Source organism: Pristiophorus japonicus, unplaced genomic scaffold (assembly GCF_044704955.1).
Source record: "Pristiophorus japonicus isolate sPriJap1 unplaced genomic scaffold, sPriJap1.hap1 HAP1_SCAFFOLD_408, whole genome shotgun sequence".
NCBI lineage: Eukaryota > Metazoa > Chordata > Chondrichthyes > Pristiophoridae > Pristiophorus > Pristiophorus japonicus.
The window spans coordinates 203,948-215,046 of NW_027253959.1; the positions used below are offsets into that span (position 1 = coordinate 203,948).

At 43.3% G+C, this 11,099-nt stretch overlaps 1 protein-coding gene across 1 annotated transcript; it reads right to left on the reverse strand.

The window, feature by feature from the left end:
* Window positions 1-801: 801 nt before the first annotated feature.
* LOC139250667 (probable G-protein coupled receptor 139) lies at window positions 802-10,568 on the reverse strand. Its single transcript, XM_070873043.1, has 3 exons — window positions 10,483-10,568; window positions 7,611-7,885; window positions 802-1,703 (listed from the first exon to the last, which is right to left on the reverse strand). The coding sequence occupies exons 1-3, from the start codon at window positions 10,566-10,568 to the stop codon at window positions 802-804; spliced, it is 1,263 nt and encodes a 420-aa protein (XP_070729144.1).
* Window positions 10,569-11,099: the final 531 nt, after the last annotated feature.

Sequence of the window (11,099 nt, forward strand, 5' to 3'; positions counted from 1 at the left end):
TGAGTATTGGAGCAGGGAGGACTTATTGCAGTTGTACAGGGCCTTGGTGAGACATCACCTGGATTATTATGATCAGTTTTGGTGTATTAATCTGAGGAAGGACGGTCTTGCTATTGAGAGAGTGCAGCGGAGTTTCAGCAGACTGATTCCCGGGATGCATGGCTGGCATATGAGAAGAGATTGGATCCACTGGGCCTGTATTCACTGCAGTTTAAGTGAATGTGAGGGGACCTCTTAGAAACATATAAAAATTCTGACGGGACTGGACAGTTTAGATGCAGAAATAATGCTCCCAATGTTGGGGAAGTCCAAAGCTACTGGTCACAGTCTAAGGATAATGCGTAAGTCATTTAGGACCGAGATAAGGAGAAATCTTTTCACTCAGAGAGTTGTGAACCTGTGGAATTCACTACCACAGAGAGTTGTTGATGCCAATTCGTTAAATATATTCAAAATATGTCCCTTACGGATGGATCAAGGGGTATGGAGATAAAGCAGGAACGGGGTACTGAGGTGAATGAACAGTCATGATCTTATTGAAAGGTGGTGCAGTCTCGAAAGGCCGAATGGCCTATTCCTGCACCTATTTTCTATGATTCTATGTTTCTATATTTCGTGGGACTGCCTATGATGCTGATGGTGATTCACCCGGACTGCAGACCCCTCACAGGGCGCCCGTTGTAGACAGTGTGTGAGTGAGAGTGTTATTATTCACGCGAATCACTGGTCACGCGGGGGAGAGCAGCTCGCTCACAATATCAGGACACAGGGAGTCTGATGCAGGAACGTTTCTGCGTCTTCTCATCGTTTAATTAATTTCAGAATCAGTGTGAAGGGATATTTCCCTACATTCTTCAACTGCTGTCTGAACTTAGTCTGGGTCACGGCATAAATTGCCGTGTTTGTGCAGCAACTCAGTATCTGCAGCATGAATCCAATGTCCATTACATAAAAAGGTATATATACAGAATCATACCCCAAAAAGTACATCTGGGTCCATATAGAATTCACCATAAACACCGCCCACAACAGGATGAAATTGCCGGAGATAACAAACAGTAAAATGATGGAATTCCTGCGGCTGGCCATCTCAGGGTCACTGGGACACTCCCCACTGCTGGCACCCAGGAGTTGCCTGCGGGCTCTGCTGGCCAATATAATATGCCTGGCGGTGACAATATTGAGCAGCAGAATCAGAGCAAATGGGATACATGGGGTGAGAATATAATGAAGGAATGTGATTGCTCCCCAGACCGGTGAATACAGAACATCATCTGTTATATAGCAAAACCATGGCATGTTTGAAAGCGTATAGAAACGTGTCAACATAAAATACCAGAAAATGTTCTTCAACCCGCTCAGCAAAGTCACGGTTCCCAGAACCACAGCCGCCGTTCTCTCGGTGCAATATTTAGTTTTCAGATTCTGGCAACAAATGGCCAAAAAGCGATCAAAGGTGAAACTGACAGTGAACCAGACAGAACAGTCTGTGGCTGCGTGAAGTAAGACGGCGTGAATATTACACACGTGGAAGGACCGCACGAAATGGAACTCTTTCTGATAAAGAATCGGAATGTGCCTCAGTATCAGGTCGAGGATAATGACCAGAAGATCCGTCACTGCCATGGCCACCAGATAGCGAGTGACACATCTGGAGAGACCGCACTTTCCACGAGGCAAGATCACAATCGTCAGGATGTTCACTGTCAGGCAGGGAAATAAACAGGTAAATTAAACATTAATTTGGGAGCAAGGAATAGACTCCAAACTAAAATAATTAGCAATCATTGACAAGGTAATCACCAACTAAATACATTTATCTGCATTAAATCAGACGACACATCCCTCAGTCAATGAGCCGCCAAATGCTTATGTAACATCATCATCATAGGCAGCCCCTCGAAAGCGAGAAAGACTTGCTTCCACGCGAAAAGTGAGTTATCAGGTGACTGAACAGTCCAACATGGTAATTACAGTCTCTGTCACAGGCGGGACAGAGAGTGGTTGAAGAAAAGGATGGGTGGGGAGTCTGGTTTGCTGCACAGCTCATTCTGCAGCCCTCGCTTGGTTTCTACATGTTCTCGGCGACGACTCGAGGTGATCAGCGCCCTTCTGCATGCACTTTCTCCACTTAGGGTGGTCTTTGGCTAGGAACCACCATGTGTCGGTGGGGATGTTGCATTTTAATATGGAGGCTTTGAGGGTGACCTTGAAACGACTATTTAAAGTATTTGAACACAAATGGAAGATATTAATTGTTGTAGCTTTTCACCTGTTGGTTTCCACTTGTGCAGAGAATATTAGACGAGAAAATATGAAAGTTTGTTCATATTCGAAGTACATAAGTTACAATCAGCTGGGGGTGTTTATCATGACATACAACGATTTTTGATTTAAATTATATATGAATTGCTCCCTCATTATAGAAACATAGAAAATATAGAAAATATTTGCAGGAGTAGGCCATTCGGCCCTTCTAGCCTGCACCATCATTCAATGAATTCATGGTTGAACAAGCAACTTCAGTACCACTTTCCTGCTTTCTCGCCATACCCCTTGATCCCCCTGGTAGTAAGGTCAATATTTAACTCCTTTTTGGATATATTTAGTAAATTGGCCTCAACAACCTTCTGTGGTAGAGAATTCCACAGGTTCACCACTCTCTGGGTGAAGAGGTTTCTCCTCATCTCAGTCCTAAATGGCTTACCCCTTATCGTTAGACTGTGACCCCTGGTTCTGGACTTCCCCAACATTGGGAACATTCTTGCTGCATCTAACCTGTCTAAACCCGTCCGAATTTTAAACATTTCTATGAGATCCCCTCTCTTTCTTCTGACTCCATTGAATACAAGCCGTGTTGATCCAGTCTTTCTTGATATGTCAGTCCCGCCATCTCGGGAATCAGTCTAGTGATCCTTTGCTGCACTCCCTCAATAGCAAGAATGTCCTTCCTCAAGTTAGGAGACCAAAACTGTACACAATACTCCAGGTGTGGCCTCACCAAGGCCCTGTACAATTGTAGCAATACCTCCCTGCCCCTTTCCTCAAATCTCCTTGCAATGAAGGCCAACATGCCATTTGCTTCCTTAACCGCCTGCTGTACCTGCATGCCAACCTTAAATGACTGATGTACCATGACACCCAGGCCTCGTTATACCTTCCCTTTTCCTAATCTCTCACCATTCAGATAATAGTCTGTCTCTCTGTTTTTACCACCAAAGTGGATAACCTCACATTTATCCACATTATCCTTCATCTGCCATGCATTTGCCCGCTCACCGAACCTATCCAAGTCACTCTGCAGCCTCATAGCATCCTCCTCGCAGTTCACACGGCCACCCAACTTAGTGTCATCCGCAAATTTGGAGATACTACATTTAAGCCCCTCGTCTAAATCATAATGTACAGTGTAAACAGCTGGGACGACAGCACAGATCCACTAGTCGCTGCCTGCCATTCTGAAAAGTAGCCATTTACTCCTACTCTTTGCTTCCTGTCTGACAACCAGTTCTGAATCCATGTCAGCACACTACCCCCAATCCCATGTGCTTTAACTTTGCACATTAATCTGTTGTGCGGGACCTTGTCGAAAGCCTTCTGAAAGTGCAAATATACCACATCAACTGGTTCTCCCTTGTCCACTCTACTGGAAACAACCTCAAAAAATTCCAAAAGATTTGTCAACCATGATTTCCCTTTCACAAATCCATGCTGACTTGGACCTATCATGGCACCTCATTCCAAATGCGCTGCGATGACATATATGTGCAATAAAACCGATAACTCTAATCAAATTACACTTTTACCATTGAAGAATCAAATTAAATATGTTTGCCGGTGTTGTTGATGCACTTCAGTCCCTCGGGCACCCACCTCTCATGGAAGGCCGAGTACGTTCCGGTCGACACCGCGTGCTCCATCTCCAGGGAAACCTTGGTTTGAACGTTTCCGCGGAAGAGAGGGAGGCAGCCGGGCTGAACGATTCTCTCGACCGACCGCTGCCTGGACCAGCTGATGGTCCACTTGGCCATGTCCCGGAGCAGTCCGACGACGAGGATTCTGACCTCCCGCTCCCCCTCCGCACGAGGGGCCCAAAGATCAGGAGTGTACAGCCGGAGGCAACAGATTTTTCCACTCTGTTTCTCGCTGAGAGACGCACTGAACTGTGACAGATCGGCATGGGACCAAATTGCAAATTCAAATTAAAGATTGGAAATAAATTCAAGAAATCTGGCTGAACGAACATTTTATTTGTGAATGTTAATGATGCTTGAAATCCTGTTCCACCCATCAGAAGCACTGCCATTAATGCAGAACTAGAGATGGTGACAAAGGAGACACTGACTGGAACTAAATGATCAGCGGATATTTACCCGGCTATAACATAGCGTGGACAGAACAGAGCGAACAGAGTTTCGCTTCCTCTATTCAACTCCAAGTGAGAACAAAAGAGGAGAAATTGGCTGATAAAAGGAAGGAATAAAATAATTAAAAATGGACGGAATCTTTTATGATTTCTGAATTATTGCATCACAGAAAATAACGGTAAAACATTCACAGTAAATAAATATTCATGAACTTCAGGATCTCTGAGATGATTCCAGTGATGCGATGATGGGACTTCCCAGATAGGGCTCCCATCTCGCTTCAGGAGTTCACACCAACATCTCCCTAGATTACACTGCTCCCTCCCTCAGTCTAAATATTTAAGGACCATGTTCGCCAACATTACACTACACCCACCTCTGTCGAGAAATTTCATTCGCAGTTTCGCCTAACTTCCAGTGCTCTCACTTCGGTCCAGGGATTTCATTCCGAGAGCCAAATATTTTACTCCGCTCACGCCTCTGTGATTGGACCTGAGCCTTTGGAAAGAACATCTGATCTTGGCCGCAACTCCACTTCCGTGCCCACTCCACTCCACATAACCCTGAACTCCCTCCTCGTTTAAAAATCAGTTTATCTCCATTTAATAAGATTCATAGAAGCTGCCTCCACAGCTCTCTGTCGAAGAGAATTCGAAAGATTCACGCCCCCCTGAGAGAATAAATTGCTTCTCATTTGTAATTTAAATGGGCGATCCGTTAATCTGAACCTATGTCCCCTGGTTCTAGATTTCCCCCACTACATGAAACATCATCTCTGCATCTACCCCATCAAGGCCCTATAGAATCTTACACATTTAAATAAGATCACCTCATGTTTTCTAAACTCCAATGTATACACACCCATCCTGCTCAACCTTTATTCTTATAACAACATTTTCATCCCAGTAATCAACGTTGTGAACCTTCTCTGAACTGCCTCCAATGCAAGTAAATCCTTCCCCAACTAAAGTGACCAACCTGTACACAATACTCCAGCTGTAGTCTTATTGACAACCTGTATTGATGTAGCAGGACTTCTATATTCCGTCCCACTTGAAATAAAGCCAGACATTCTGCTGCCTTTTCTAATTGCTAGCTGTACCTACATGCTAACCTTCTGTGTTTTATGTACAAGAACCATTGACCAATCTGGACCACAGCAATTTGGAATCCCTCCCCATTTAATAATAATTTGCTTATTTATTTTTCATAACAAAGAAGATAACGTCACATTTTCCACATTATACCCCATCTGCCATTGTTTTAGCACATCCATTTAGCCTATCGCTATGCCTTTGCAGATTTTTTGTGTCCTCCTCATAACATGCTTTCAAACTTATCTTTGTATTATCAGTGCTTCGATGCTGGTACACCTGGACAGTTCCATTGACGGGCCACATCTTCCGAATGCCTGACACAAGACTCGCAAGCAAGCGCTCTACTCAGAACTCCTACACAGTAAGCGAGTCCCAGGTGGGCAGAGGAAACTTTTGAATGAAACGACAAAGCCTCCTTGATAAAATGCAACATCCCGACCGACAGCTGGAAGTCGCCGGCCCAAAACTGCCTGAAGTGGAGGACATGCATCCAGGAGGGCACTGAGCACCTCGAGTCTCGTCGCCGAGAGCAAGCAGAGACCAAGCGCAGGAGTAAGAAGGAGCGTGTGGCAAACGAGCCCCACGTACCCTTTCCTTCAACCACTCTCTGTCCCACGTGTGACAGAGATTGTAATTTCCGTATTGGACTGTTCAGTTACATAAGAACTCATTTTTAGAGTGGAAGCAAGCCTTCCTCTATTTAAAGTGACTGTCTACGATGATGACGTTGTATCACCAGCAAAGATTTAACATTTAATATAGACTTTCAAAATTATGATGGTTTTTGAAAGAGCGAGTAAGTCGAAAATGTTTTCAGTTGCACAATGGTGCGTAACCAGAGGAGACAGGTTTAAGGTAATTGACAAAAGAACAACAGGAGAGATGGGAAGAGTGTTCTTTATGCAGTGAGCTGTTACAATCTGGAATGCGATTTGTGAGAACACGGTGGAAGAAGATTCAATCGTTACTTTCGAAAGGGAATTGCTTTATTCGTGGAAGGAGATATATTTATTTTTTTCTGGCTAAAGAGTTGGATATCTGAGATAGTTCTATCCAAGAGATGGCATGGACACTATGGACCGAGTTGACTTTTTTCCTGTATTAATCTAACATTCTATGAGCAAGAGACAGAGAGAGTGAAATGTGGAGTGACAGAATGAAACTGACAGAGAGGAAGTGAGAAAGTTACAACGTGCCAGAATGAATGAGAACAAGAGAATAGAGAGAGTTTGACTGGAGGACGTATAGAGGGAAGTAAATTAACATTTATTGGGCAATTGGTTAAATACTTGAAGGAGAAAAATTGCTGGACTATGGGAATCGAGCAGGGGAATGGGACGAATTGGAGGGGGTGAGACCATGGTGGGATTTGAACACATGGATGAGAATAATAAAAATGAGGCATTACTTAATCGGGATCCAATGTTGGTCGAAGAGCAGATTGTTGATGGCTGAACAGGACTTAGTGGAGTTAGAATAGGAAGAGCAAATTATTTAGGTGAGCTCTAATTCATAGTGCACTGTAACTGCGAGGTGGGCAAGGAAAGCATTGCAATTGTCAATTCTTGTTCAACAAAGTCACTAAGCTATTGAGGCGAAGGAATGAGTTGGGCAGTATTATGGAGATGATAGTGGGCAGGACCAGTGATTCAAAGGAGAAGAGGTCAGAACTGAACTCAGGATAAAACAGAATGCCAAACTTGCGAACAATCTCGGTCAGCCACAGACATTGGCCACAGAGGGGACTGAGTCACTAGATATACAATGTGAGGAAGACTTGAAAAGATTTAAGTGACATACTCAGTAATATAGTGAAATATAGATTAGAGTTATAATTGCTGGATATAGAGACTTACAAGGAACACCAACAACAGCAAAGAGGGTGGAATAAATTAAAACAACACTCGTACAATTAACAACGTATGCATAGTTAATAGCTCGATGCAGAGATGTTCCAGGAACAACTACTGAAGCAAAGATGAGAAAGCAATTTACAAGTCTAGTAATACAGCGAAACATGGTTTGCAGAGTTAATAGTTGGATACAGAGACTACCAGGAACATCAAATGCAGCAAGGAGGGGGGAGTAAAATATGAAATCAGTAATACATTGAACAATGGTTACTGGAATAACTAGATAGACTTACCAGCAAAACCAACAACCGCAAGGACGGGATAGTAAATGTATTGAATAATACGAAATGCATAACGCATTCGCAATACTAATGATAGTTCCTCATAATGTGCAACAAGAAAGTTAAAATACAAGATGAAACTCCTGCCATTTGTTGTAACATTCCAATCCATTTTTTTCAGATTCTGATCCATTGTTGTAACATTCGAATCTACTGTTCTCAGATTCCGATTCCCTCTCTGTGGAGCAGTGTGATGATCGCTGTTCATGCCAGAGGTAATGCTCTCACTGTGACGATGGGGCAACACATTGAAAGGAGTGCCTTATTAATATGAGCGAGAATAACTCCAGTGACACAATTCTGTAAATAGAGACTTATATTCATTACAGTCACTGAACAACCAGCTTCTGTAAACCCGTGGAGACTGATATTAATTACAGTCCCTGAACAAACATTTTGAATTAACCCCTTTCAATCCAACCCTTTATGTACCACAATAAGGTAGATCTCCTGGAGTAGTTTTGATCACCTGGATAAGTCGGGGCGGAATGTTGCCTGATACTTTTTCCGAAATTGACATGAATTTTAAATTGGTTTTTGCCTCTGCCGGGAGATCACATGGCTCCGGTTGTTTTGGAGTGTAGAATATTTCAGTTTAAGGTGTGTCACAGTTGTGTGGCGCAGTCTGCTTGCGCTTGGTCATCTTTAATTTTCCCCATTGTTAATGGTTCAAAAGATTACATGTAAGCTTGAGGACTGCTGACCGATGGTCGTGTGAGTCTTTGTCGGCCGGTGCGGACACGATGGGCTGGAAATGGCCTCCTGTGTTGTAAATTTCTATGTTTCTATGTTTCTCTATAACTGGTCCGAATGGGATGTATGAGTGTTGCTGAGTGAAGGAATGATGGAAATAGCTCAGGCGAGAATCATTAATCCTCCTTGGATATGTCAGTGGTGACAGAGGACTGGAGGTTCTCAAATGGTACACCCTGTTCAAAAAAGGAAAGAGGGATAAAATCTGTCGCTACAGGCCACTCAGACTAACGTCTGTGGTGGGGAAACTTCTAGAGGCCATAAGCCGGTATGAAATTAGTTGTCTCTTGGAAAAACCTGGATTAATAAATGACAACCAGCACAAATTGTGTTGATGTCGAAGTGTATCTGAAAAACCTGATTCAGTTTTTTGATGTAATAACCTAACGGTTTGATGAGCGTAGTGCAGCTGATGTTGTGTATAACGACTTTCAAAAGACGTTTGATAAAATGTCACTTCATCGACTTGATAGGGAAACTGAACCTCATGGAATTAAAGGAACAGTAGCTTGGTGGATACAACATTGGCACCCGAACAAATAACAGAGAGTGGCGGTGAAAAGTTGGCGTTCAGACAGAAGGGAAGTATACAGTGTTGAAACCCAGGGTTCTATATTAGTAGCAGTGCTCTTTCTGATAGAGATTAATAGCCAGGACCTAAGTCTAAAGGCATAATTTCGAAGTTGCAGATGTCCCGAAACTCAGAAAGGTAGTAAGCAGTGGGGAGCATAGCATATATCAGGAGCACAGCGATAGTCTGGTTAAATGGGAGACACATGGCAGGTAAAATTAAACATGTGTGAAGTGATACATTTTGGGAAGGAACATGACAAGAGGCAATATAATTTTAAAAATACATTTTTAAATGGTGCGTTGGTGCAGAGACACCTGGGAGTCGATGTTCACAAATCTTTGAAGGTGCCAGATCAAGTTAATAAAACTGTTAAACACGCAGGAAGAATCTTTGACTTTATGACTTTATGACTTTATGAATCATCGCGTATGGTAGCAAAGTGATTGTGCTACTGTACTAATGATCCAGAGACCTGGACTAAAGATACAATGGCATGAGTTCAGATCCCACCAGCTGTGCAATTTAAGGTGAATTAAATAAATCTAGAATTAAAATATTCTGTCAGCAATGGTGACCGTGTGGATCTCGATTGTCATTACACATCTAGTTCAATAACGTGTTTTCGGGATGGAAATCACCCGTCCTTAAGTAGACTGGCATATATATGACCCCAGTCCCACAGCAATATGGTTAACTCTAAATCGCCCTCTAGATGTATCGATGCATTCACCAGCAGCGTTAAGGTGGAATTTGGGATGGAAAATAAATGCTGCCCACACCACCGATTCACACATAATGAAGGTACAATAAAAATCTGTTAAACATCGGTTAATCTCTACATGACGATTCGGCAGCCCACATTAGGAAAGCCTTGGAAAAGGTGTGGAAGGGATTTTAATCATCATCATAGGCAGTACCTCGAAATTGGGGATTGCTTGCTTCAACTCTAAAAGTGAGTTCTTAGATGATTGAACATATATGGGAATTACGGTCTCTGTACCAGGTCGGGTAGATAATGGTAGAGGGAAAGGATGGGTAGGACTGGTTTGCCGCACACTCCTTCCGCTCTCTGCGCTTGTTTGCTGCATGCTCTTGGCGATGAGACTCGAGGTGCTCAGCAACCTCCCGGATGCTCTTCCTCCATTAGGGCAGTCTTTGGTGAGGGAATCCCAGCTGTCAGTGGGAATGTTGCTCTTTTTCAAGGAAATTTCGAGGGTGTCCTTGTAACATTGTATCTGCCCACGTGGGGCTCGTTTGCCGTGTACGAGTTCCAAGTAGAGCACTTGCTTTGCGAGTCTCGTTTCAGGCATGCGGACAATATGGCCCGCCCAGCGGAGCTGATCAAGTGTGCTCAGTGCTTCGATGTGGGGATGCTGGCCTGATCGAGTACGCTAACGTCTGACATCCCAAAGGATCTGCAGGATCTTGAGGAGACATAGGTATTTTTCCAGTAATTTGTGGTACCTACTATATACGGTCCACTTTTGTGATCCGTACAGTAGGCTGGCTATGTCTACATTCTCGTAGACCATGAGCTTGGTGTCAGATTTTATGGCGTGATCTTCCAACACTCTCTTCCTCATGCGACCGAAGGCTGCGCTGGTGCACTGGTACCCCCCAGAGAGAGTTATAAGTAGATATAAGCAATTGTTATTTTTCCCGTTCGATCAGAGAATATTAACGAGAGATTTAATAGAGGTTTTCAAGAATATGAGGGCTTTGGATAAAGTAACTGAAGAGAAACTCTGCCAGTGGTAGAAGAGTTGTTAACCAGAGGGAAGAGTTCTACGAAAATTAACAGAGGGAAGATGAGGAGAATTTGTCTTGCACTGCGAGTTTGCATCATCTGGATTGTTCTCACTGAAAATGGGATGGAAGCAGATTTAACAATAACTTTTAAAATTTTCAGATGATACAAAGATTAGTGGGAAAGCGGGTTGTGTGGAGGACACAGAGAGGCTGCAAAGAGATTTGGATAGATTAAGCGAATGGGCTAAATTTTGGCAGATGGAATACAATGTCGGAAAATGTGAGATCATCCACCTTGGAAAAGAAAACAGTAAGAGGGAATATTATTTGAATGGGGGGAAATTACAACATGCTGCGGTGCAGAG